The sequence below is a fragment of the Rhea pennata genome, chromosome 2 (genome assembly GCF_028389875.1).
Source record: "Rhea pennata isolate bPtePen1 chromosome 2, bPtePen1.pri, whole genome shotgun sequence".
NCBI classification, from domain to species: domain Eukaryota; kingdom Metazoa; phylum Chordata; class Aves; order Rheiformes; family Rheidae; genus Rhea; species Rhea pennata.
In genome coordinates, this window is record NC_084664.1 from 111,730,114 (window position 1) to 111,757,095 (window position 26,982).

Here is a 26,982-nt window from a genome sequence, read left to right on the forward strand (position 1 = left end):
TGCAGGTTTTGTAATTCATATGAAATGTAATTACAGCATAAGAATATATATGAAAAGATTTCTTATCTGTAAACTGATCTAATCAAAGTTATTTTAAAATATAACATGTAGTTCTTGAAGGTGTTTTTTTAATACCATGACAGAGTATTAATATGCTTGTTGTCCCTAATTTATTCTTTTGCTGTAATCTCAGTTATTTTTAAAACTTTACAATGCTTAAAATACATCTGTTTTTAAAGTAACTTTTAAGTCGTTGTCACAGATTTAAAGGAAGTAGATTTTGGCATATCTTTCTTTAAATAATAAACACTTGATTTTCATTCTGATTGAATTCTATAGCCATATTGACTTTAGGCTTAGACTACCCAGTATTAATAACATCTGTATTAAGTTTGAATTAAACTAGTCTTTTGAAATCTTTGAATGCAGGACTGTAAGCCAAAACTTAAATATCCAATTATATATTTGTGTTGCATAGTATTTCCTCATTTCTGTAACGTAGCGTTCTTTGTTTCTTAGTGTGATTTTATGTACGGGGGAAAAAAAGAGGAACTTGATGCATGCGTTGCTCTGGCAATACAAAGCTTAAGGAACTTCAGTAATGTTTTTCTTTACCTTAAAAATACAACTGCATTAAAGTTGTTATTCTGTACTGAAATTCCCATCATAAATCATGTTTTTTATGCACAAGAATTTAGCTAGAAGTAGTAACTGATAAAATGCAAGAAAGTTCTCATCCAGTTGCACACGTTATGCAAATGACAGAAATAGCTAGTAGTATCTGCAGAAGATTTCTGCATACAAACAAAAATAATATTATTAGATTTCTTAAGATTACTGTAATTTCCAATCAATTAATAAATAGTTACATTTTTCTAGGAAGATGTTTTGTCATTTATAAAAAATTAAATGCTTGAAAGTTTTTTTGGAAAAGTAATTGTTTGCTGGAGAAAGCAAAATGACCTATTAGTTTGCGCTAAACGCTAAATGAGCAAGAAACATTGTTATTCCGTCTTGTAATTTAGGTACTTGAGACCTGCATTAGATGGAAAGAGATAAATCTTGCCAGTACAATCATCTGAGGAGTTTGTAAGAAATTGGATTTAAAATTTGTTTGCTTTGCTTCTATTTACCTCTCTAAGATAACACCATGAAATCCATAGTATTTTGTCCTCAGTATTTGTTATTAAACATACTGGTATGCACAGGGAAATAAAGGAGACATTTGGAAATGGATAACCTTGGGTTAATTAAATCCATCTGGTGTGACTAATGACAGGAATATTGTATCCAGAGAATCGCTTATGCTAAAAAATCTGATAATGCACAAGAAGTTTTCTAATAAAACACTCCCAGAGCAGGCGAGGCCTTGTATATAGGTGAAGTGAAATCGAGGGTCAAACAGTAACTTACGGAATTGTAAAGTGCTTTGTCATGTAGAAATTTCCCAGAAAAATTTAAGAACTGTATTTTTTATTCTTTGAGGTGGAAAATCATGACTTGATTTTTATGGGACTAGTTTAGTGAGCATGGAAACTAGTGAGCATGGAAACATGTCCACTTAAAATCAAGGATACAAATGTCCATTAGAAAAGAAGCTGTATAGGATTTTAAAAAGAAAAAAAAAAAAAGGTTCCAGAAACGCTACAATGAAAACTGAAGAAGGATGCTTGGTCCATATTGGCCGGCAGTGTAACCCTGTGTAGGTGAATGCCTCAAGATACTTGTATTGAGTGTGTTCCAAAGCAGCAAGTGTCACGGTTGTTTTCTATTCAAACTACTCTAACTAATGTTTAAAAAAAAGTCCCTTATACTAGAACCTCAGTACATTATAGTTTGTGTTGGTCGTTTATGCTGTTTGGAGTTGTTTTATCAATAGTTTTGTAACTGTAACCTAATTTTCTTAACTTTTTAATCTGTATTTATATCTAGGAAAAAAAGAATCAAATACACAGCTTGTTATTATTGAATGAATACTTGATGAATTTGCATTTAATATCTCATACGGTTGTTCAGAACATGATTTGGGAGTGGGGAAAGAAACTTTCAAAGCTTGTGGACATGGATGCCTTTAAAGCAAGGCAACCGAAATAGCTTCAGGTGAAGAATACTTATTACATGTTTTCTGACAGATGGGCAAATCAAAACTAGGAGAGAATGATGTTATTTTGCAGTTTCATTTTTTTAAAGCATACAAAAAAGAGTGGCTTAATAGAATTGAACATAGAGGGTGGAGAATGGATTTGTAAACATCAGACAAACTTTATTTAGGTTTCCTTCGTAGTGGGTGGAAAGAAATGGCGTGAGTATGTGCTTAATCTCAGCTTAGAGCAGACATCTAAAATAGGTCAGATGAGTCAGTCTGACATATCTGTTTTTCTCCACTGAGCATGTCGTGAGTTTAAAGTGACCATCTCAGATGTAATTATCTGAAATTTGGTTAGGTGAGTGTCTTGCTAACTGTAACATTTTCAAGACATTAGATAATAGTTTCTTTTTGTAGATGTTAAAGACAATTGTTTGAATAGCAAGCTGTTTAAAGGATATTTTTCATACAACTGCCAACTTCTATGTAGAAAAATACCATGTATTTCTAAGTGTGTCGTATGTTCGTACTTTGAAAATCTGGCCTCAAACATAGATGTACCATAAATGCCTACTAGTTTCATATTCCCACTGTTTCGTGCTGTTTTGTTATACAAAACCTAAGAATGTATACCCACATGCACACACATGCAAAAAATGAACCCAAACTGAATGCTATTAAATTACTTGTTGTATGTCCCTGCACAGAGAAAGGTATTCACTGGAGAGTTTTGCCTTTAAAACAAAGAATACATGAATCGGTATGAAGTATTAATTGACCTCATCTAAAACATTTTCTTTCAAACAATGAAACGTACTAAATTTTTTGTTTTAAAAATATTACATATATTTTTTTAACTCTTAAGAATTTGATTTCTGCTAGTAATCATGATGGCATATGTTAAGAGTTGATAGTGGCTTCCTACTAGATGAATTACCAGTTTTATGTGCACTGGAATTGCTTGTAATTGCATAGTAGCTATGGTTACCAGGTTAAAGAAATTATGGCTTGGTGATGAGCAGAAATAGATGGCAACATTCTGATTTGTTTTAGAATTGCTTAAATTCAAAATGCTAAAGTAGAAGACCATGATGACTGAAAAGGTACAAGGAAGAAATGTACAATACAGTTTATTTGCTGAACTGGCACAGAGTTTGCTTTTTCAAATCCTTGCTGGAACGGAATCAGTGTTTCTTAAAGTTGGGATTTCCTTCTATGTAGTTTGAGGTTCAGTAGCAATCACACGTTTTTAATGGGACTATCTAATTTCAAAACAGTGACGTTAAGGTTTTGAATGAATATTGCTAATATTTCCATTTTGATCTAGTACTGGATAAAGCTGAGTTCAAACACTTTTTCATATTGATGGAAAATCATTCTAAAACTTATCTTTTCATAAAACGAAATATGACTTAAGGGATGGTCTTTTGGCTATTCTAGCACTTGGAGAGAAATGACAGAAGTGTGAGTGAACTGAATCAAGAGGGGCAGAACTGTACGTAAGGACAGTTACGCATTTGCGTTGGTCTTAGTGGGCCCACGTGAAATGTTTCTAGTGTGTATTTGCATACAGACATCAAAAGTACTCAGTCCTTTTTCAAAAGTAGTTAAAGTATTAAGGAGTTCAAGACCTGTTGACCTAAAGACCTAAATGCAAAGAATGAAAGATTTAACATTTTCAGATGCTTCTGCATGCTAATGGTTTAAAAACTTAAGTCACAGTGAAGTGTGTTGGATTTTGGACCCTAAATTACACAGGCTTTTCTCAATATATTACTCTCTTTTGGGAATTACAAACTATTTAGAACTTTTTTTTTTTAATTTGATTTCAACGTGCCATACCTAGAACATGTTCTGTATATTACAATGTAGAGTAAAATTGTATGGGCATGCAGCCTTCCTTATGGAAAGGGATATGTCTAGACCTGTTTTTTTTGTTTTTTTGTTTTTTTTTTTTTTGTTTTTTTTTTTTTATCAGGGAAATTTTACTAGTAAAATCTAATTAGTCAGTCTAATACTCACTTTAGTTTTAAAGGCCAGGCATAATAAGCCTGAAACTTTGTAATTACAGTTTCTCTTATTTTGAAAGTGTAATTTAAAAACTGCTAGCAACAAAACTGTGCTCAGGAAGTCCAACCACCTTGTTTTGCAGAATAACCAACCATGACTACGGAATCGGGATCAGATTCGGAGTCCAAGGACAAAGAGCAGGATCAGCAGGAGGCCCCAGAGCAGCAGGGCACGGCGGAGCCACAGCCGCAGGACCAGCAGCAGCAGCAGCAGCTGAGCGAAGAGCATCAAAACGCCCTTGAGCAGTTTTCTGCTGTGGCAGCGCACAGCACACCTGTGAAAAAGGAGCAGGTAAGGAGGCGTGCTCGCTGGGTGCAGGTAGTTACGTGGTCCATCATTGCCACTGGCAACTAACAAGGTAGTTTTGTTAAGGTCAGAAAGATGTGTTCAGGTATGCATGAAAGGCTGTTTTATGTGATGTTATGGATTTTGAGTGGTTGATCTTTGGAGTTTAAAAATAACACTGGTCTTTCTGCCACCAGTGCTTAAATTTAAAGCTAGTTATATTAACCAAGGTGGGAAACATCTTCAATCTTATTAAAATAGGATCTTTGATCTGCATTGGATAGCAAATGGTGCCAATCATTAAAATGAGGCTGAAAATGTTTCTATGTTCGTTTCTGTTTTGACACCTGCTGAAAACTGATTTCATACTGGCCCATCTGATGTGCAAGCCATGAAAACTTTGTGGTCTCTTAAGGTCCTCGTAGTTCTGAAATGACTGCGTTATAATTACTTTAGGTTTTCTTGTAATAGCTTTTAGAAGAGTTATTGCATGATCTTTTTTTCATTGGGCTTATTGTTGTATTTATTAAATTTATGGATTTAACGATTAGATTGCCAAATATTGCCGCTCAAAGGTAAGTGACAAACCATCACTATGGGGTACCTGAAAAATTACATGCTTTACTTCTATAGGGTTAGGACCCCAGTCTAATCTCGTTCGCCTCTGAGGTGTGGAATAAGGCAGTTTAACTCCTCCTCTCCTGCACCCTTTAGAAGCTCAGATTCTCTGGGGTGAAGCCATGTTATTTTTACCTTAGGGAAAACACTTACGCTTAGGAGGTGACGCTGGTGAAGGGAGCAGATACAAGGCATTACTTGAAGTGAATGTGACTGCTCCTGTTGAAGCTGTTTGGGGCCAACTGTATTCTTGGGTTTTAAGTTTTCTGTCCACAGAATTACAGCCCAAACCTGTTGCTGGTGAAAACTGGTCAGCGTAAACAATTTCAGACAACAACCTTTTTTGTATCTGCCGGGTTTGGTGGTGCGGGTTTGGTGTAATGACAAGTGTGCTTGGGACAACAAATGTTTCTAGGGCCAAATTAAAAGAGAGACCTTACATCTGACTTCTTATATCCCAAGAGGGATATATGCCAGGATTTCTGCTGTTTATTGAAGATCAACCACTGAAATAACTGCTTGTTGTTTTGTTGCTAACCTTTATTACCATTGATAAACTCTAATCAGCTGTAGCTTCACTCTGTCTCCATCAAAGATCTGTCAGCTCTTCTTCCCAAATTCAACATCTATTGTACTCAGGCAATTTAAGACTCAAAAATTGATTGGAAATTGAAAGCTGGTAGTTTGGGGAAAAGAAGCAGGGCACTGGTCCAGGAGAGAAAAGCAGTATACAAACAGACAATTAACTTAAAATTGAATTGTATCAAGCCTAGGCATATTTATTATTAATTTTGTTCTGGAGATTCTCACTAATCCTTCCTACCTGAGCTTTTTTTTTTTTTTTTTTTTTTTTAAGGCATAAAACCTATGTTTTTTCCTCCACTTGAAACTGAAGACCTGAGATGTTCTCATGCGCTGCATGATCCCTTTCATTTCCTAAAAAATAACACATGTGAACAGGAATTCATAGAAGCTTTGATAGAAGAACTGAATTAGTGAAGGAATATAAGATCTTTCACACTGAGAACCAATTTGAATCTAAAGGTTGTGGTTGCAAGCGGCTGCCAAATCAAGCTGCAATGTTTTGCCCAGTATTTTTCATAGTGGCTTAAGTGTCTGCATCACACACAAAAAAAGAATCCTTTAAAGGCATCACTAAGCATCAGAAGTATTGGCAGCAGTATCATTAAATTAAGCTAAAAATTGAACAAATAATGGGTATCATTCTCTTTCTTGCTTTCATCTGTTCCTCTGTTGTGTGATAAATGTGCAATCAAAGTGAGGAAGTTGATGTTTTTTACTGTCACTCATACGAGAGAATCTTGGGAAGAAAGATTTAAGCGGCTCTTCCTTTACTGTGTCTTTTTATTGTCATTCTATACACAGGATAAAGAACATTTTAAAGAAAACACAAAAGATTTTTTTCATACTGAGATTAGCGGTTACTGCAGAAATGAATTCCTTTTATCAAATAAAATAATGCAATCTTACCATCTTCCTGCCTTCCTGTCTAGTTGCAAAGAAGTGCAAGAAGGCATTGCACAGGCTGGGCGCTAACATTCTCAGCAACTATCATAAACGTGTGGGATTCATGTGTTGTGCAAGCTTGCTAATATCACTCAGTGCCCATGTCAGAAACTGCGAAGCATCGAAGATCATTACAAAAATCCTGTGAATGCAAAGGCTTGCCTCAAGAAGCGATTCCTGTTTCAGAAGGAGTTGAACGTATTTTGTCATAGTAGGATATATTTATATAGGTAGAGATCAGAAAACGTGTTCAAAACTGCAGAAATCCTGAATCAACTTGTGTTGAGCTGGAACTTAGTCTACAATGCTGAAAATAACTGCAAATGATATAGCACAGAGGAGCTTAAGGGGGGAAGGAGATCAGGAAAGAGTGCAGCTATGCATGCAGAATACAGAATAATCTAGTGAGCGCATGAGTTTTCTCTGGTTGCTTTTTTTCCTAGACACCTGCACCAGCAGGATGTCAAGTTTCTTTAGGAAAAAGAGGCTTAATTCACTCTGAAAATATCTCAATGCCTGAACATGTCAGTATGGTTTGGGGAATCTTCTCTAATAGTTCTTGGCATATTTTGTTCTCTAGACAAATCAGAGAAAATTCTTTTTATGATTTTAACCTAGACAGATTTCATTCATCTTAATTTAGACAGGAGTTTAACAAACAAAATAACCTCAGTTGTTGTTATAAATAAGTTAATTTGTGCTGTAGGCTCGAGTTATAAGAGTGACTTAATGAGGGAAAATAATCGCCAATCCATATGGACCTACAGGAGTTTTTGCAGCCTGAAAATGCCTCTGAACGTTAAATGGTTGTGTGGTGCCCTTGTTACTACAGGCTTTTTCTCTCAAGCACAGAATCACAGAATGGGTAAGGTTTGAAGGGACCTCTGGAGATCATCTAGTCCAAACCACACCGCACCGCCCGCTCAAGCAGGGTCACCTACAGCATGTTGCATGCTACAGGGTTGCATCCAGGCGGGCCTTGAATATCTCCAGAGAAGGAGACTCCACAACCTCTCTGGGCAACCTGTGCCAGTGCTCCGTCACTCTCACAGTGAAGAAATTCCCCCTCACCTTCAGGCAGAACTTCCTGTGCTTCAATTTCTGCCCATTGCCTCTTGTCCTTTTGCATGGGACAACTGAAAAGAGTTTGTCCCCGTCCCCCTGACACCCTCCCTTCAGGTACTTGTACACATTGATAAGATCCCCCCTCAGTCTTCTCTTCCCCAGGCTAAACAGACCCAGCTCTCGCAGCCGTTCCTTGTGGGGCAGGTACTCCAGTCCTCTGATCATCTCCTGTTTTCTTTAAAAAAATATATATTCTATGCATCTGGATTTTCTTTTTAACTTACCTAAGAGAAATCTATTGAATTTGTTCTGATGAGCTACCTGCTAGCCCAGGAATGACTTTTGCACTTAAACAAGTGCATGTACTCTTTTCATGGTAGATTTCTTTAACAAAATTTTAAAAAATCATCAGTGAAAGAAGTCTCTCAGCCCATCAGGAAGAGAGCAGCTGTTCACAGAGACCATAGGACCTTAAGGTGCTTGAGGACCTTGATGTCCAGATACAGAACTGGTGTCTGAGAGCTGGAAAGGGGAAGTCCTCAAGTGCTGCAGCTAGACAGTGGGGAGAGCAGGCTGTGACAGCCAAGGTTGTGGCTCTGGGGAGGCGCATCCACTGCTAAGAGGATGAGGTGGATTTTGAAAGCAGCTTCTGTGTTCCTAGTCTTCCTGTCTTGTCTTTTCCTTCAGAGGAAGCCCAGGTGAACCTTTGCTGCAGTCTCTCTTGTAGGGAAACAGGGAGCCTACGGTCTTGCCTTGCATCGCTGCAATTACCTTGCACACTGTGAGGACTGGGACAGCGGGGAGAGCACCACCACAAAGCAGTGCTCCCATTTCTGTCTGTGTGATCAGGGCAGTGAGTTCTCTGGAGCCTTGGTGGTTCTGCACCTGATGTGCAGATGCAGCAGCAAAATCAGCTGAGGTGGGAATACTTCTTGTTTGGATGGAGTGGGAATTAGGATCAATCTGATCGCAGCCTGCCCATGGGAAGCTCATGTGTTGGGCTTCATAATAAAGCTACCGTTATGCCCTGCACCTGCAGGCCATTTGGTATTTAAGGAGATATCTGCACTGTTTCTGCTGTCAGTCCTTCAGTTTTTAGAAGCAAGTGGCTTGAGGCAGTCACATTCTTGTTGCCTGAAAAGGGTAGCACAGCATGAGTCTCTTCTTCCTTGGAGACAAACTTTGAGACAACATCTTAGAAGTGCAGAAGATCAAAGAGTTGTGACTTCAGTGTGAACTGGTGTTGTCAGGTAATGCTGCTGGCCTAGTTGACCCTGCATTCCTCGTTCTCCCGTTCACCCAAATATGGAAGGGAAGCTTATAAGCTCACTTGAATGAGATGTCTCAGGGAAAGTGCTTTGTGATTTTGTGGTATACTGTTGTTGATAGTTATATGATGCAAGATTGTTTTGGTCTCAAAGCCAATTAAAGCCTTTGGACAGATTTGCTCCATTCTCATGAAGGCAATGAATTATTACAATGAATGGAAGCAGAGTTGGAGGATTAACTTGCAATAAATTTCCAGCGATGCTCACTGCTTATTATACTGAAATCGTTCAGAGCTGAAACAGTTATTTTTTTTGTGGTAGTGAGATAACTGAAAGATGTTTGGCTTTGGTTTGTGTTTTCTTTTCTTTTCTTTTCTTTTTTTAAGCTTTAACTTAGATATTCCTGTGCTCTTGTAGAGGTTTTGTTTGGAGACTATCAAGGCCAAACTGGTTAGAAAGGTAAGGATTGCAGCATAGTATAGTTGCTAGGAAGAGTGGATGTAGAGCTGTTCTGGCTTTCATCTCTTCCAGTGGAAAGGAGCACCAAGTATGCTGCATCACAGTAACTCTTCAAATGGTCTGACCCTCAGATAAACCCAAGCAAAAGTAGCTGTGATTGTTCTCTCTCTCCCCTTTCCCCTGCAGTATGTTTGTCTTTCAAATAGCACCTACTTCTCACCAGCTTGAAAGACTTATCAGGCATCTCTGGAGAGTAAAATTCAGCCTCTCATCTTGTGTTTATCATCCATTAGCCAACCAGCTGCACGTTGAAGTTGTTTGGCCCCTTACTTCTATCCTGTTTGTTTAACCCCTTGCTCAGGATTTGGGGAACCTTTCACTCTCCAAGGCATGTTTGCACCCACCCCTGCAAATTCACAATGTTACAGGCTGATCAGTCCCCTTGTTTGGAGGCTTTTTTTTTTTTTTTTTTTCTCACTGACAGCAAAATGAGTGCAAACCTGATGGTCTTTTCCTGTTGCATGTGACACCATGGAAGCACTGTATGATTTAAGAGGTAAAGAACTTAAAAGTTATAGTAATATAGCAGTCTCTGAGAATTTTTGTTGATTACAGTCCAGTGTTAGAAAGATACCGTAAAACCAGGTGAAAGAAGTTTGAGAGGGATTTTGAAGCTATGGAAGAAGTGGAAACCTACAATATTTTTATGCATATCCCCCATCCCTGGGTACTCTGTCCCCTTTGGCGTGAGAAGGAAGTGATGGGAGGAAAGTGGAAATTAAACTAAGCCTTTTCAATAGGCAAAAGAATATCTCTCCTGCATCATGGGACCCATATCGTGCAAGACCCACATTAGACTCACTTAAACGCTTGGTATGCCAAAATCGGGGTGTATAGTGTATTGCACTGCACAACCAGTTTATCTCACTTCAAAACTTATCTTTTTGCTTGTAGGCTACGGACAAAGAAGAGGAGCTAGCTGCTGCAACTGCAAAACAGCTGGAATACCAGCAGTTAGAGGACGACAAGCTCTCTCAAAAATCATCATCTAGCAAACTTTCCAAGTCTCCTCTAAAGATTGTGAAGAAACCTAAAAATATGCAGTGCAAAGTGACACTCCTGGATGGATCTGAATATACATGTGAAGTAGAGGTAAATTTATTTACCTTTTTCTTTTTTCAGCCTATTTAGTGGAAAATGCTTGAAATTAGACTTGTAGGCTAGGACTTCAAAAATATAAGAGACTAAAGCTGCGTTGCGAACACTGTATTTAAGCAAATGGTTTGATGTTTTGTGAATGTGAAACACAAAGATGCTTCAGTTGTTTTGTCTGGAGACTGAAAATGCTGCACAGATTTGAGGTCCAGAGAGGAATATCTGACCATGTTCTGGAACAACTTCTGGATTAATTTGATGCCAGCAGATGCCAAAACAGAATGTGGAAAATAGCTATGGACAGTGAAACCTATAAAATAAAGCAGAATTTTGATCCCTTAGGGCTTCCCTTTTGCCTTGGTATTGAATAGGGACTCTCACTGAGTCATTGTCTAAACAGTAATTTTGACCAGCATAAGATTAGCAGGGGCGTAAGAGATGCCAAGCAGACACAGGGGGAGATGTCAAAAGCACATAGCAATAAGAGTGGGGAGTTTTATGTGCTTCTCCCCTATGCCTATGAGTCATAACTGTGTCTGAATGCTGCTGGCAGAGAGCTGCTGGCAGTTTGGGGGAGTTTATTTTATTTTTTTTTTGTTAATGAAATTTGCCCTCCCTCTCTGGAGACTGCTTCTGGAAGGACAGTCTTTGCTGCATTGTCACGTTAGAGCAGGTCCCTGGCTGCTGTCAGACCCGTGTTGAGAGGCTAACTTAGCTCGAACTCCAGAAGAGCTGAAGCTGTGGAGAAGCAGAGTGTGAGCTAATGTAGCATCTTCCAGTGGGCCCGCTTCTCCGTTCGGCCGTGCCAGCCGTGTTGCCGAGGTGCTCTTAGAAAGCTGCACGGTCTGTCCTGAGCCCGCTTTTTCTCAGCACGCTGTGAACGCAGGGCGACCGTGAGCTGCGGCCAGAGTAGCAGCTGGCAGCGAGAGGAGAGTGCGTGTTACGAGGCTCGGCCGCGGTCTCGCTGGCCCTCTTTTGGGTGACTGTGGAGTGTGAGGTGGGAAAGAAAAGGAAAGGGCAGAAGAACAAAAGAATAAAAGGGGAAAGAAATGTCCTCGTCCATAGACTGAAGCGGGGAACCTGTAGAAATACAAAGAAAGAGAGTTCAGACTGGGGAGAGATGCTGAAGGAGAGGAAGACCCTGGAAAAAGCAAAGACTGACAAAGGCAAAGCTGGGAACCTCAGCTCTGAGGATGAAAGGAATTCCTGACTGGGGGCAAAGTCCTAAGGCCTTACTCAGATTTCACTCAGCCTTTACATACCCAAGTCACTTTGAGCTCTTTGGAGAGCATCAGGTGCAGAAGAACTTCATGATTTTTATGTAAGCATGCCTTTACAATTTGGGTGAAATTTTGTAATGCTTGGTGTTAGCTGTAAGTGGGAGCTGTGATTGTTCTTACAGCAACTTAGAAGTCACGCTGTCGAGTAGCTTTTAGTTTCGCTGAAGTTCTGCTGAGTACCGTATCATTTCCTTCAGACTAGCAATAGCTATCTGATCACATACCTTGCTATTAAAGTGTCACTTTCTTGACCTGCAATTAGTTTTGTCTATCAAGGTGTACAAACCATTAAACTGAGAAAACGACTGTACCGGCTTTGATAGAAAGTGTCAAACTTGTTTCAGCTTTAACCACTTGGGTGGAAAAAAGTGAGTCACTGTCTGGAATATAATCAAGAAATTTTTACCAAATACAAGTTCTATGGAAATATTGGCTACCAAGCTGAATTTTATGAGGACGAAAGATGGAGCAGAAAGGGAGATTTATTATGGTTGACTCTTTGTTTGTTTGTTTTTTGTGTTTAAAAAGCTATGAATAATACTTTATTTTAGGAATTTTTACTTTAAACTTGTACTCTGAAGTGTCAAAATGTGAACGTATACAAGTCGTCAGGCTTTACTGCTTATCAGATTTCTCTGCTCTGGAATTTCTGAATTAGGTCTTCAGTAAGACATCCAATATAAATTTGTGTATGCATTTTCTTTTTTCTGCTTAGACTGCAGACATATCTTGAAATTGTATTGGCTGTCATCAGTAATCACTTTATCTGCCCCTATGAAGTTCAGACGTCCTTGGCAGAATTTAATACCTTTTAAGAATAGGGCTCCCAAAAGGATGGATCTTGGAATGACAAAGATACAAGATTATGATGATGAGCAGATCATTGGGTGCATTGAAAAGGGAAAAATAATTAATGGAGCAAATGCAGCTAACAGGACACATTAAATTTTCACACCTTAAATGGACAGTTCAGAACTTGCATCCTTCCTAGGGGGTATTGTCAGCATAGCGTGTGTTTTGAGGATGCAACTGCCTGTGCAGCCTGCTGTTTGGCCCATGGGAATACTCAGGAGATCCTCATGGAAATACACTTCCCTTGTGCATAAAGTTCAGCTAAAGCAAAAGGATGCTGTGTCCAGCCAAGAGAGATGAGGCATCTTCCACTGTGTTCTCTCTCCTGGAAGATAAGTATATAAAAAGAGAGTTAGTAGGCCATGAAAACTGAGGATCTCTCTTGGGAGACATCTCAGGAAATCATGCAGGAGGTTGAAGGTGGAGTTGTGAAGTTCTTCAATGGTAATTCTGGGTAGTAAGAATGTTTTGTAACTATTTTGAAGAAACTCAGTGCCTACAATATGAGAAATAAAGTCACATTTCAAAAAGATGTTATCAATATTTTAAAGGTCTTATAAGTGATCTTACTATACCCCTTTAAACTGGAAAAAAATAACATTTGTGTATTCGAAGTCCTAACACATTCTGGAGCTTGGTAAATTCCCCCAAATGAATTCCTTAAAAAATAAAAGGTGGGAGGGGAGGGAGGGGAGAGAGGGAACTTTCGTGTTTTACCCTCTTAACTGCATCTTTCAATGCAGACATTGGCCCGGAACAGGGATGTTACAACCAGCAGATGCAAATCACAAACATCGCTTCATATGGTCAGCTCCTGTCTTCCAGCTCTGTCTGTGTGTTGTGCCTTCACCCAAAGAAGGCTGAAAAGTAGTGTAGTCTAGAGGGATCAGGATTAGGAGCTCTATACAATGCTTTGCAAATGACAAATGCTTTTATATATGTTAAATATTAATACTATTTAAAGAAGCATATTGCTCTCAAGTAGAGCACAACCTACAGCTTATCAATTATGTGTTCATCCAGTTAATGAGCTGACAGCTGAAATTGCACATGCTCATGGATTCAGACGCATCCAAGACAGGTTTTGTTAGTGTGTTATCCTCTTGCTGTCCATCGTTTCGTAAGCCCCTCTTTCTCATTCCATATTTAATGCTGAGGAGTCTTCATCGCCTTCTGCTCTTTCTTTCCGTCTCTCATGTCCTGTACTTCGTATTCATGACATGAGGAGCTTTTCCATACTGTAGCAGATAGATTTGCAGAGGAAGATGTAGTAGCTGTAGCTTTGAATCTGAGGTTAACAATGGGGTGGTTTTTTTGTTCTCTTTTTTAAATCTGATGTCCTTTCAGGGAAAGGATCTTAAACAAATACCAGGTAAAAACTCTCCTGAGGCCCCACAGTATTACTGCCTGTGTTGTATGTATCCTGACCCAGAAAGTCTTTCATGCAGGAAGACATTACCAACTAAAAACAGGTTAAATAGGTAACAGAGCCTGTTCTTTCATTCCCTTACAAGAACGTAAAACAGAGACGTTACCATCCGCATCTCCATTGTAGTCATCGGCCATGAGCCTACTTACTGATGGTAGCAAAAGGCTTGTTTACGAGGAATGTCTCCTTTTAGAGAAGAGACAGCTACTTAATGGTGCTTGACCTGTCTCGGGGCAGCGACTGGTGGAACAGGAGCGTGTGTTAGACGCCAACGTTGTCATGTGTAATGCACCCTGGAGAAGAAAAATGATCTCAGAGTCGCTACGCATTTCTTCCAGGTCATTAAGAAATTTGAGCTCTCTAATGCTGATTACAAATCAGAGAATTCAATGTGGTCAGCTCAGATCGATGCAGAGCAGTCGTTGCTCTCTGGATTTCCACCCGTGCTGGAAGCAGTTCTTCTGTCAGTGTTTCTTGGGTTCTCCCCACAAGCACCAGAACCAGAAATGTCCTCTCCTGGAGGCAGCCAAGTCTCCAGCTACAGTCAAAACTGCTCTGACAAAGAGGATGCTGCAGATTGCTAGGCAAACTTCTGTATTAAGCAAGCTAGACCTGTAGGTTGCATTTGTCATTAAAAAAAAAAAAAAAAAAAAAAAAAAAAAAAAAAGACGAAGAAAGATTCAGAAGTGCAAATTGATTTCACATTACTTAAAAAAAAAAAAAAAAAAAAGAATAAATAAGCAGAAATCATTTATTTCTGGGTTCCTTGCACTTTAAGTAGGAGTTTTCAAGTGCTGCAGTACAGTTTCATGCTATTTTGAGGATTTATTTTCCCTCCTCTTCCCTCTCTGCCCCCCCCCTTTTTTTTTTTTTTTTTTTGATCCAACTACTGCATTTTAATTAAAAGCTCTGAGTGCCTCCAGCTGTCCTCCCCTCCCTAACACGTTGCCCAGGTTGAAGCGCTTTCCTGAGACAGGCCAGAGCGCGTTTGCGCACTACTAATCACCAGGCGAGATCGCAAAACTATACACACTCCACTGAGATAAACGGCCCAATAATTAGATTTAATTTTCAAAGGCTCAACTGTGTAAGCCCGTTGGTAATTTATACTCTGTCTTGCTTCTCTTACCCTTCGGACTTTCTTATCGCGCGGGGCAGCAGTAAATGAAAACAAGTGTTTCCATGGCAACCGCTCGGCGTTATCTCTGCAGCCCCAAATCAAACAGATTGAGTTACCGTGTCATTCGGCTACTCTGCACAACGGTTAGGAATCTGCAGTCTCTGCAAGCATTAACAGGGTCCCCTCTTTTTGGTGGGTGGAGGTCATTTGAAGCAGGAGGGGATTGTTTCTTTTTTAAAAAAATATATATAAATAAATTTTTTTTTTAATCTCATTTTATCAGTCAAGCTTCCGCTTTTGAAAGAAGCGGCCGAGAGCCCGTTTCCTTAGTAATGGGTTTCCCCACAAGTGCAGATGTCTTCAAATGATCGCACTGAAATTGAAATGGGGTTGAGATATCTTATTCCCACACGCTGGAAAGCGGCATTTGCAATGTGGATGGAATAGACTGGACTAAGGCGGTCACTTCTCAAGAGGATACTCGCAGAAAAGTGCGTGCTGAAATGTTCCTTTCCGGAGGCAGGGTTGCATGAAGCATACGGAGCCTCACGCACCATGGGGTACTTGGTTTCACATCAGTCTGTCTTTGTCGTGTAGAAAAGTGCGAGTATGTGGATGTTTCCCTAAAATATTGGTTATTAAAGACTGTCGCAGGACAGGCTTGGTTTTGCTCTGCCACCATAGCCAGAAGCGAAGAGTAATGGTAACTTACTTGACTGTTGCATCTGTTTCTTTTCCTGGTTTTCCAAATCTAGCTTGTAACGCTGTTTCTGGAGGGAAAATCCGTCTGTATTTCTGTACTTCCGTGGGGGAGCGGACGGCCCCGTTGCGCCTCCTTCCCGCCCCCCGGCAGTGCCCGAGCAAGCGCTTCCCTGGGAGCCGCGGACCTGTGCTCTGCTTTTGCACGGACGCTTTAATCGCAGGGCATTTCTCATCCGCTTTGAGGTATACCTTAGGGTCAAGAAGGAAACTGCTGTAATAAGATGCCCTCTACTTTCTAGAGGATAGTGTTTCACTTGCCCCCTGCACGTTTTAATTGTTTAATGAATTCCAACAGTCTCGTGCAAATAGCATTGCACGTGAAACTTATTATTGAGTACCAGAAGGAATTTCTTTTTTTTTACCGAGTCTTTTCCTTTTGACCTGCTCGTTGCTTACAGTTCAGTTAATTTAATATGAAGAGCTTTGTTTTAAGTTTTTTTGTTCCTTGCCAAGCATGCTTCAGTAAACGCAAGCGGATTGAGATGCGCCACCGTCATCACCCAGAATGTTTTCTTTCCCCAAACCCGCTAATTAGGGCTGACTTAGATTAGCCAGGGGATTCGGTTAAGATCTATTTTACCTGACACACGTCAGTAGGAGTCTGAGTATTGCTTGAATATGTTCCAACTGCACAGAGTTAATATACAACTCTCTTGGCTTGTTATTGTGAAATGCTGTTTACAGCTTGTAATGAATTAAAATACTTGTCAATTCAGGAAGCGTAACGTTCTGGAAATCAATACCTGTGTTGTCCAGCTCACTATAATGAACTGTGAGGCTGAGCAGAAGAGGTTTTATGCTTCTGTTTAGTAACTGAAACAAGAGTAAAAATGTTTGGGTGGCTTCTTTTAGTTTCTTTTTTTTAAAAAAAAAAAAAGGGGGGGGGTTTCTCACTGCAGCAAAAAAAAAAAATCTAAGAAAACTCTTCAGATTGAACTAAGTGTTTTGGAAATACTGCAAGGTGGGTGGTGCTGGTGTGGCACTTCTAGCACTGGAGAGGGCCCTTGTGGATAGAAACAGAAGGTCCAAATTTTATTGAGAGGGGAGAGTTGCAGCTGGGGAACATCTGGGCAGTGTGGTGTACAAGGGGAAGATGTATTATATTTAGCAGGTAATATATATATATATATATATAAAATATTATATTAAACCTAGTAGAAAACCTCACTGAAAGATAAGAAAATTGGATGTTCTGTATTTTCTCCAGTTAATATGCAAGTATTTTTATATAGACAGAGGAAGAATTAAGAATTAAAACCAACTCACTCCATCAGATGTCAGACCAAGTAAATAGGAGGCTGGCCTTTAAACTCTGCCTTTAGGCACAGGAGAGGACATGGTTACGACTAGAGTGAATACTGAAGCCTTAAAATAGCAGAAAAAAAGAAAAAACATACAAATCCTCTCTATACCAGTTTTCTGCATCTAGTCTTCTGAACCCTTGCCTTTCATTAATAGCACCTGAAAATGATTTAGGCACAGCAGATGGTGGGTTTGGGAAACAAAACTCTTCATACCTTGGGAGCATTAGCCATTTTTCATAATGATAAGAACTATTGAGAGACATTGATCTACAGTCTCAAAATAATTTCCACTGTTCTGAAACTACGTTTTCTAGAAAATAAATGATTAGCTGAAAACTTCCTAGTGCGATGTTACCTCCAGTTCCCTCCATTCAATGAACCAGTTGGAAACAAGCCAGGCATCAGGAGCCTGTTCTCCATCTGGCTAGTGTTGGGTGTTCTTTTTTTTGGTCATGCACACTCAAGCCCCAATAATGCAGGCCAGTTGCTAGTTAACCTGTTCGCAAGAAGGGAGGAAACCATGGTCTCCTACCCTACCTCTGAGCTGCAGCCAGAATAACCACAAATACTGCAGTATTTCTCCGGTGGTAGAAGGACTTGTTCGTGCAGGTTTCTCTGGGAGCTGAGGCAGAGCTGAAATAGGCATTTGGGTGCCCTCTTCATCCTCCAGGTTTACCTCTAAAATGCTCCTTTGCCTTTGCAAATTCCTCACATGCACTGGCTGCGTGCCTTTGTCGTCACCAGTGGCCACGGCCTGAGTCCGTGAGGCTTTCCAGTGCTCACCTTTTCTCTGTTTTCACGTGCATGTCCCCTGTTCTGGCTTGCATCCAAGCAGACTCATTTCATCTCCAGCTTTGTTCCTCATTTTTTCCATTTTATAAGTGTTGTTCCACATTAACACTTAGAGCTGCTGCTTCCAAGCCAATTAATAAACAAACTCTTTAATAGCACCCTCTGAAAATATTCTTTATCGTATATATGAAAGCCTAGAATCTTCTCTGGGTGATTTTTCCACTTAGGCCCAATGAGATGTTCACTGGGCTTCTTTTGTATTTTGGTATCCCTGTCTGTTGAAACAGTGAATAAAATATGAGGCTGGATGGTGAGGAAATACCTGCTTGTAAAGCAAAGCTTTGATGGGGAGTGAAGTATGTCTCTCAGGATATATCTTGCTCAAGCAGAAGTGGGTTTGATCTGAAGTGGATGAAGCTTGGATGTAGCTTGCAACCATAGAAAATAGGCTGTTATTTTTCTTGACAACCTCAGCATTGATGGTGTGATTCTGTCTAAGGTACCTCGACCCTAAAAGCCTGATCATCATGCTGCCTCTCCTGTTTCAAGAGTGTTTTTCCACTGTGCTATGTTATCTGTGATTTTTTTTTTTTTCTCTAGCATGGCAATGTAGGTCAGAGAGGGCTCTGTGGCTTTTAAATTCATATGGCAAGATTACACTCTAAATCGGACTAGGTTGCCAGTAGAGCTTTTTTTTCAGTTGAAAATAAATAAAATCTTTATGGTTGATTTTTTTTTTTTGCTGATATATGCCAGTAACTCTTTGCGATTCACATAGTGGTTGATTACTCTTGCTATGTTGGTGATACGCTTGTGCATAATTAGCAGTTGCACAGGAGAGATGAGCATTTGTTGAGCTCATCCAAGAACAGGTAGAGTAAGGAAAGTATTTATATTTATACCTCCCGCTGGAAAGCTTCAAGTGCTGCACTTAATCCCAACAGACCAGTTGAGTCACTGCAGACCTTCTTACAGGAGGGCATATAGAATCAGAAAGCATTAAGAAAATGCATCGATTATATGTGTAGTCAAAAACAAAAACCAAACACTGTATTCTCAACAATACTGACCAAGGGTATTACTTCCCATACTGAAAAGCCTCGAAAAGCATACAATATGATTTACTGTTTTTATGGTAATATTTAGCAAATGTGTAAGACTAATAGAAGTACTGAGAACTGAACTGCTATTCAAGAAAAGTCTCCTTTCTTGGAGATTATTACCTGTGAGCAGTTATCAGATCTGAGTTTTTACGGAGTGGGTTACATTACCTTTAGAATGCCCAACCGTTTGATGATCATCGTATCTGACAGGTTGTGCACATACAAGCATGGCTGTTACGCCTCCATGTATATAACCATGCACAAGAATATTTATCGTTTCTGAGGTGTCTCCTTTTGCTGCTTTGCATTCGCACGTACAGGTTTCCCAAGTGCAGGTTTTATTCATAAACGTGCAAACGCTCTGGCACACGTCAGTACGCTGCTGGGGTTGCTGCGATCTCTGCTGCTGCTGTTGAAGGCAAAGACCCTAATTTGGTCTGATGCCAGAATCAGGATGAGGTCTCCAATCTTCTTACTGGGATTTAGCAGGCCTCTGAGTTTTTTTTAGATTAGTTCTGGCTTTTTAGGATTGTGAGCTCAAACAGCGTTAAAGAAGGTTGCCCCTGATAGAAACTGTGTCATGTTATACAATGTCGCTGACACTTGGTGCAGATGTGTAAATACGGTATAGACAGTGCTATGTATTCATCTAAAGATTTGAATTATTACTTAGGATGTAGGTGTCAAAAATGGATATTTTCAGGAATGGTAATGCATTTCAAGGTGCTGCATGCAATAAATAGCAATGAGCTGACAAATTATAGTACCACTATGATGGGAAAAAAAGATCCATCTTCACTGTATATCAAAATACTTTCTAATCTACTGTTTTTCTATATGGCATTCATATGTGCAAAGCAGAGCAATGTAGGATACAATTCTAAATAAATAGAGATAGACATAATTATATTGCAGTTTTTATTTCAAGCTATTTGAATATATTAGTCACTTACCAACTTGTATAGGCAGATCCACACACAAAAAGGCTATTAAAGAAGAAAAAAAAATTTTGGAGAGCTTATATTTGCTTTTAGGTAAAGCACTTTTTTAATGAAATATTTTCACATTATAAAAGTGTCTTTTTAACACAGCTTTTATTCAGCTAAATCCTTCTGAAATTGCCTAGCTTTTAGTACTACTCACATTGGCTATATTGTTTATTCAGTAGATTTGTATTTGGAATTGTGACCTGGGACATTCCTAGATGAAGTCTACCAATAAAGCTGTGTGTGTGTGTGTATATATATATATATGTGTGTATACATATATATATATGTATACACATACGTATACATATACATATATATACACACACACACATATGTATATCAGGCTAAAGTTAAATGCCTGGAAGATTAATCAGTATGTCCTTTTGAGAACCATAAAATGAATGTATTTTGCTCCAAACTTTGTGTTTTTATTGCCTTTATTTTCTTTGCCTCCTGAAAGGCTGGCAGAGACTTCTTGCTAAGTGTCTCCTACACATGCAGTCTAACTGCTTGCCAACTGAGTTGAGAGTATTATGGCCATCCAAGAGACACACATGTCCTCATGAAAGTTTATTTATAATAGTCTTCATCTACCAAAACCAAGGTTTTTCTCTAGGATACATAAGAAAAAAGTCGAAGGAAAAAGATGAAATGTGTTCTTTGCTTTTGGGCTTTAAGCTTTTATCTGTTTGTGCAGAAAGTAGTAGTAGGGAGGTGCTAGTAGGGTATCTGTTGTTTGCATTGGCTTCTGTTTTCAGCTGTCCTTTTGTGAATTTTACTGATGTCTCTGTTGTACACCATTGTCCAAGTAACTTCAGCAAAGATTTTGTTCAGTTTGATTTTTGGTGGCAGATTGTGAGTCCTTGTAGAACGTTCTACATGATGAGTAGAACATCACTCTCAATATACTGAAATTTCAGTTGAACTGAATTTGGGGATTTGGAACTGGTGCTAGTATAGTATTTAGCAAACAGAGCAACGGACTTAGGGGCCTAAATTCCATCAGTTAAGTCATGTTTTCTCTTAATAATGCTAGGTCTCATTTTTCTGGTTGTACATGTTGTCTGTAAGGTGCGCTTTATTAAACCCGAGGAAAACTTGCTCATTTTCTTCAATCAGTGCTTCTGGAAAGATTCTCCATTCTTTTCCTCTTCCAGAGTACTACCCACTTAGCTTCCTGGGGACTGACATCAGTTAAGAAAAGATAAACTTGAAGAAATATGGGGATACTTTTCTCCTGTGCCACCTTTCTTTCTCTTTTTTTCCTGGTGTAGAGAAACTGTGGAGGAAAGTTAGCAGTTGGAAATTAAACTTCTTTGGAATGACTTCCTGCATTTATTCTCCGCTCTCTCTCTCTTTTTTTTTTTTTTTTTTTTTTTTTTTTGATCTTCTCATGAAAGATACTGATTTAGTCCCCCCCAAAAAAATATTTTCCCTGTTTGGAAATCTTCTGTCCTAAAATGTCCACCAATTCGTTTCTAAAATTCTAAGATGAACCCTTCAGATCTTGACCTTTTTTTTTTTTTTTCAGGAAATATAAAGGAAATGCCATAGTCAATGGATGTTTGTTTTACAAGCAGATACAAGTATGCTTCTTACTCTGTTGCTTGAGTTTAGAAGCTCTAATTGACTCCCCATAGATGGAGACTTTCTGTGATGTGAAAATGATCCCTTGCTCCTCTGCATTCGGAAATACATTGAGCATTTACTTATTCACACATTTGTATATGTTTGCATATGCAAAAATATTTGAATGTAATTATTTTTTGAAAAGAATGAAATAAAGGTTGTTAGTGTAGTTTTAAGTTATGAAAAATGTGTGTCATTAAGATAATCCCCACAGAGATAAGAGTTCTCAATATAAAAGTGATCTTGGCAACTTGCGTACACTGGACCACTTTAACTTGTAAATAACAATTACTTGTGAAAATGTTTTTCCAAGATTGGACAAAATAATAATGTGTAAGGTATGGAATTCCTGAGGAAAGAATGAGAATGAATGTGTTGACAGGAGATTGGAGTTCAGCAATTCAGAGACTGTAAATGTCTCAGCTGGGGAAGTTGTGGGAAGAGTGATCGCTGCAGCAAATATGAAGTGTTTCTGACAACCACCTAATCATTTACACTTGTTTGTGTTACAAGAATAATTGCAGAAGCCGCAACCTGAGAAGAATGAAACTTCCACCTTGTGTATGTTGTTTATTTGTTGCCGTATACATTTTAACTTTTATGTGTGTTTGCCCCTCTGTTTGCATGGAAGAGACCACCATGTATGCTGTGGTATGTAAAACTGAAATATCTACAAAAATATCTTACAAAATGCAATATACTTGCAAAATGCAATATAACTGCAAACTAGAACAGTAAAATAAAGCAAATTTAGTGATTTGGATACTGTTGAAATCTTTTCCGTGGCCCACATTATAAATGAAAAAGATAGCTAATATTTCCCCATGAAAAAGAATGAGGGAAAAGGAAGAGGTTTGCAGTCACATGCCAAAACACATTATACCATGCAAGACTAGAGCAAGCACACGCATTTATACAGTATATTGTTAAGATCCATTGGAAAGTGCAAATGCTAATTAGGAATGTGAACCAGCTAACCTCAACATCATTTAAAGTCCAATTATTTCTACCGGGATTTCATGATACTAATCTGTTTGACCTTGTTCCAGTGATCATGCTCACTAGAGTTATTATAGTAATTGTACTGAATTTCATGCCAGGCTAGTGCTAGTGTTGCATTGTTCACTGGCAGCTTGACAGCTTTTCTGAAGAAAGTAGCTGTGTTGTGTTTGCATATGTATTCGTGCAGAAAGAAAGATGCAGACGCTTTCCATTTAAAATCCAAGTCCACGGCTGTGATGGCTGTTTCTCTTTCTATGCTCTTTGATTGAACAGAGAAGAGAGAGAACTTTTAATTCATATGGGTGCCCTGACCTTGTAGTTACTATACAGTGGAGATGACGGCTATTGGTGGCTGTTGGTGTTTGGCTATGGGACATGCTTTCTATCTTTGGGTTTTCCTTTGCCTATAAAGCCCTCTTTGAATGTGATCTCTTGTAATCGCTTTCATATAGCAGAGTGTACCTGCTTGCTGCAGATTGCTTCCTCCCCCACCTCTTGCTCAGCATTTTGTATACACATGAGACTGCAGTATTGTATGCAAAAATAGCACCACTCTAAAATGCGACACTTTGGAGGTTGCAGTAGCTTTAATTCTAGGAAGCTGAGAAGGCTGTTTTCTGCTCTTCAACCACTCGTCCTATTTCCCTATCAGTGAGAGGAAGGTAATCTGTTAGTGAGTAAAAATAGAGTATGAGAGGAGAGTAAGGGAGGAGAGCCCTCTACACTTCAGTCAGGTGTATGGAGGGGAAAACTATTAACCCCGTAGTGCCTGCAGAGAGACACACGGAGATCACAGAGTCAGAGCCGTGTTGGCAGGAGGGAATTTGGAGAGGGCAGCTGATCTAGCTGCTCGTTTGAACAGGATGATGGCCAACACTAGGCCAGGTCAGCTGTGCCTGGCTGATGCCTTGAAAACCTCCAAGGGTAGAAGTTTCTCAGCCTCAGTAAGGAACTGGTACTGGTGCTGCATGACTTCTCTGGTGAGAAATTTCTAAGTGCAGAGTTGGATTCTGCCTGGAACAGGCCAATGTGAAAGGCCCTCCAATGTAGATACCTTCCTGCTGGACTAAAACTAGAAGAGATGGCCAATCCGGTACAATTGTGGTTGCCAAAATAAGTGCAAGTGCATTGTCGTGGGAGAGAGTGCATCAGAGAGCAGTTGACAAAGCTTTGCCCCCTTAATGCAGGAGAACTTGCTGCTGATCTAAAATCTTTAGAAGCAACTGCTATTCCTTTGGGGCATCACCATGTATGAGGACCCTCTCACCAGGGTGGAAAGGGAATGGTACACACTCAAATACACTGTGCTCTGTCTGGCTTCTCTGCTGGCCCAACTTAGAGTAATGCTGGGGCTACTCCTGCAGTGCTTTCTGCTCTGCTTGGTGTAGGAGGAGATCTGCTTTTATGGATCCTGATACGTCTTACTGTAGCACAATTAGCTTCTAGTCTAAGAAGTAAAGTCTGGAACGTAACATTTGAAATACTCCTGATCACTTCCTTATATCACTCTAAATAGCAAAGATGGTTCCTGCGGTCTTAGTAGTTCCTGCATGACAAGGAAGTTGATGTCATGTATTCAGTTGTTTGTTACCGATTTTCCACATAACTTTCCTATGGGCTTATCACAGTATAGTATGGTTTTGACAGCTTGATTGCTGTGATACAGGATATTACTTGAGGTCCTTATGAAGAATAGGTTGACCATGAATCTGCAATGTGTACTTGTAGCTCAGGCCAACAACATCCAGGGCTTCATTAGGCACAGCATTGCCAGGAAGTTGAGAAGAGTAAACCTTCACCCTACTTGGCATTGGTGAGACCACATCTGAAGTGCTATGTCCGAGATGTGGACCTACTTGGAATGAGTCCAGTGAAGGGCCATGCAGATGATTAAGAGAGTGTGTTGGAACATCTGACAAATGAGGAGAGTGTATAAATACGTGATTGGGAGGGGCTGTAAAGAGGATGGACCCAGACTCTTCACAGTGGTACCTTGCAATAGAACGAGAGGCCTGGGAGACAAGCTGAAACACAAGAAATCCCACTTAAACATTAGAAAACACCTCTTGACTGTGAAGGTGGTTGAACACTGGAACAGGTTGCCTAGAGAGGTTGTAGAGCCTCCATCCTTGGAGAGATTCAAAATCCAACTTGGCACAGCCCTGGGCAGCCTGCTCCAGCTGACCCTGCTTGAGCAGGCAGTTGGTCCTGGTAATCTCCAGAGGTCCCTTCTAGCCTCAGATACTCTATAATTCTCTGATTATATTCATGTGAAGTTCTTACTTCATGGCTGAAATGAGAATGTATCTGTAACTAAGGCTTGCCTTTTTTTTTCTTTTTAATAATGTCCATTCATTTTAAGTACATTACAGCTTATGGATTTAACCACAATGAAGAAAAACTTTGTCACAAAGAAGTACTAGGCATTGTACCCAAAAGTTCACTAGTGAGAATAATTGACTTTACAATAATCCCATTATACGTGCAGTGCTACGATGAAGTACTTCATTGTTGTGCTCCTCATTTGCAATGATGCACAATGTGTTGTCTTGGTCTAGCAGTTTTGTTACAGCGAGCGGGATAGGAATGTACTGGAGGGATAATGCCTGGAGGAGATCCCTGAACTTGAGACGTTAGAGACCAGTGCAAGTACATGTTTGTTCCATCCTCCAGTTCCGTAGGGCACTAGCTGAAATATGTATTTTTTTATGATCTGGTGTTTTTAATAGTGTTAACTATGTCATTTCTCATTTTCAGTGCTGCTGAGCAATGGTCATTAGCGGCCAAGATATAAAAAGGGAGAAGATGCATTAGGGCATTGGGTGGGGGTACGTTGAGCTGGGTCCAGAGACAGAAAAAGACCATGAATCAGGAAATGAAAGAAAAATTGGAATGGGAGGTGTCAGATAAGGTCAGTGCTGCTGAGAGCAGGGAGCTGGGGTGGGCATAGCTGGGAAGGAGGAGGCAGAGCAGAAGCCATGTGAGAAGCTGACTTGGAGGAGTCTGAACATGGACTGATTCTGGGGAAGCCAATTAGGGGAGCGGGAGAGCCTTTTGTAGCCTTCTGCCTCCCGAGGAGGAAGAGGCTCAAGTCCAAAAACAGAAGAGAAGCTGGCGAAGAAAGGCACAGTTTCTCCTCTCCCTTGTATGTGGGAATTTCTGGCGGGTGCAAACTTGCCAAGTTTACTGCTGTTGGCTCTTTTCACTGGGAGCTTGACCAAGAGGCTGTTTTTTCCTATTCTCACTTCGAGTGAGAACCATGGGTTTTATATAATTTTGGGGAAGCGCCTGTGAGAAGTGTAAACTTTTTTGCTCCCTGGCTTTTGTACTCATTTATACTGTCCAATTTAGATTTTATATATATTTCAGTTGTCTGTTTCACAAACTTTAAGGAAAAAGGACTTTCTTTTCCAAATCTGTATGTTTTATTTCATCCCGTTTGTGTTTGAGGAATAACTAAGAATAATTTTGGAGGACACTCTTGCTATATTTACATTTTGGAACAACTCTTCATTTAGTTGGTTAATACTTTATAACATGAACTTAAAAAAAAATGTTTTGATCCACTGAAAGCATTACAGAAGCACTAAGCGCAATTTGTGGACTACTGAGGATAGCTTGACATTTTTTTGCAATAAGCTGTAATTCATACTAACCAGCAGATTGTCAGTCTTTCATTCCCTTAGACTTGTCGCTCCAAAATGGTAGAAAGCAAAGGTTTAAGGTGGATTTAGAAGCTGTATGAATTTGTAACTGGATTTTTGTTTTCTTCCATTCTCTCTCTGATTCATGGCAAAGGAATGATATCCATACCTCATCTATCATGCTTATTTAGACACATATTGAAGTAAAAGCAATTAATAGGAGCATGGAAGGTCTGCCCATTTGCTTTAATTGCTTATTCCTAACTAAAGCACTTAATTTCCTATAGGTTTATGCAGTAGTCTCCTCTCATTGTGTTTTTATGCAACATTATTTTTAAAAGAGATAATGTATGCTAATGTTGTGTGTGTGCCCACATTGGTACTGTGCAGCGGTGCTGTATGTAGATACACAAATAATCCTGAGGGAGTTTCCTTCATTTTTGATGTAGCATAGCCCCACACAACTGCTTCCTACAATTCTCTGTAAAAACATCATACCTTGTAGCTACTAGCTACTGTTTCTCGAAGCTGACATCTGATCTC

The 26,982-nt window shown here is 39.5% G+C and overlaps 1 protein-coding gene across 12 annotated transcripts in view; it reads left to right on the forward strand.

The window, feature by feature from the left end:
* The window catches only part of EPB41L3 (erythrocyte membrane protein band 4.1 like 3), a 134,543-nt gene that overhangs the window by 61,868 nt on the left and 45,693 nt on the right, over positions 1-26,982 (forward strand). For all 12 annotated transcript variants that reach the window (XM_062570161.1, XM_062570160.1, XM_062570164.1 and 9 more), the window contains exons 2-3: positions 4,239-4,447; positions 10,333-10,530. In XM_062570161.1, coding sequence (XP_062426145.1) covers positions 4,250-4,447; positions 10,333-10,530 — 396 coding nt within the window. In that variant the 5' untranslated portion in view covers positions 4,239-4,249. The remainder of the gene's footprint in view (positions 1-4,238; positions 4,448-10,332; positions 10,531-26,982) is intronic.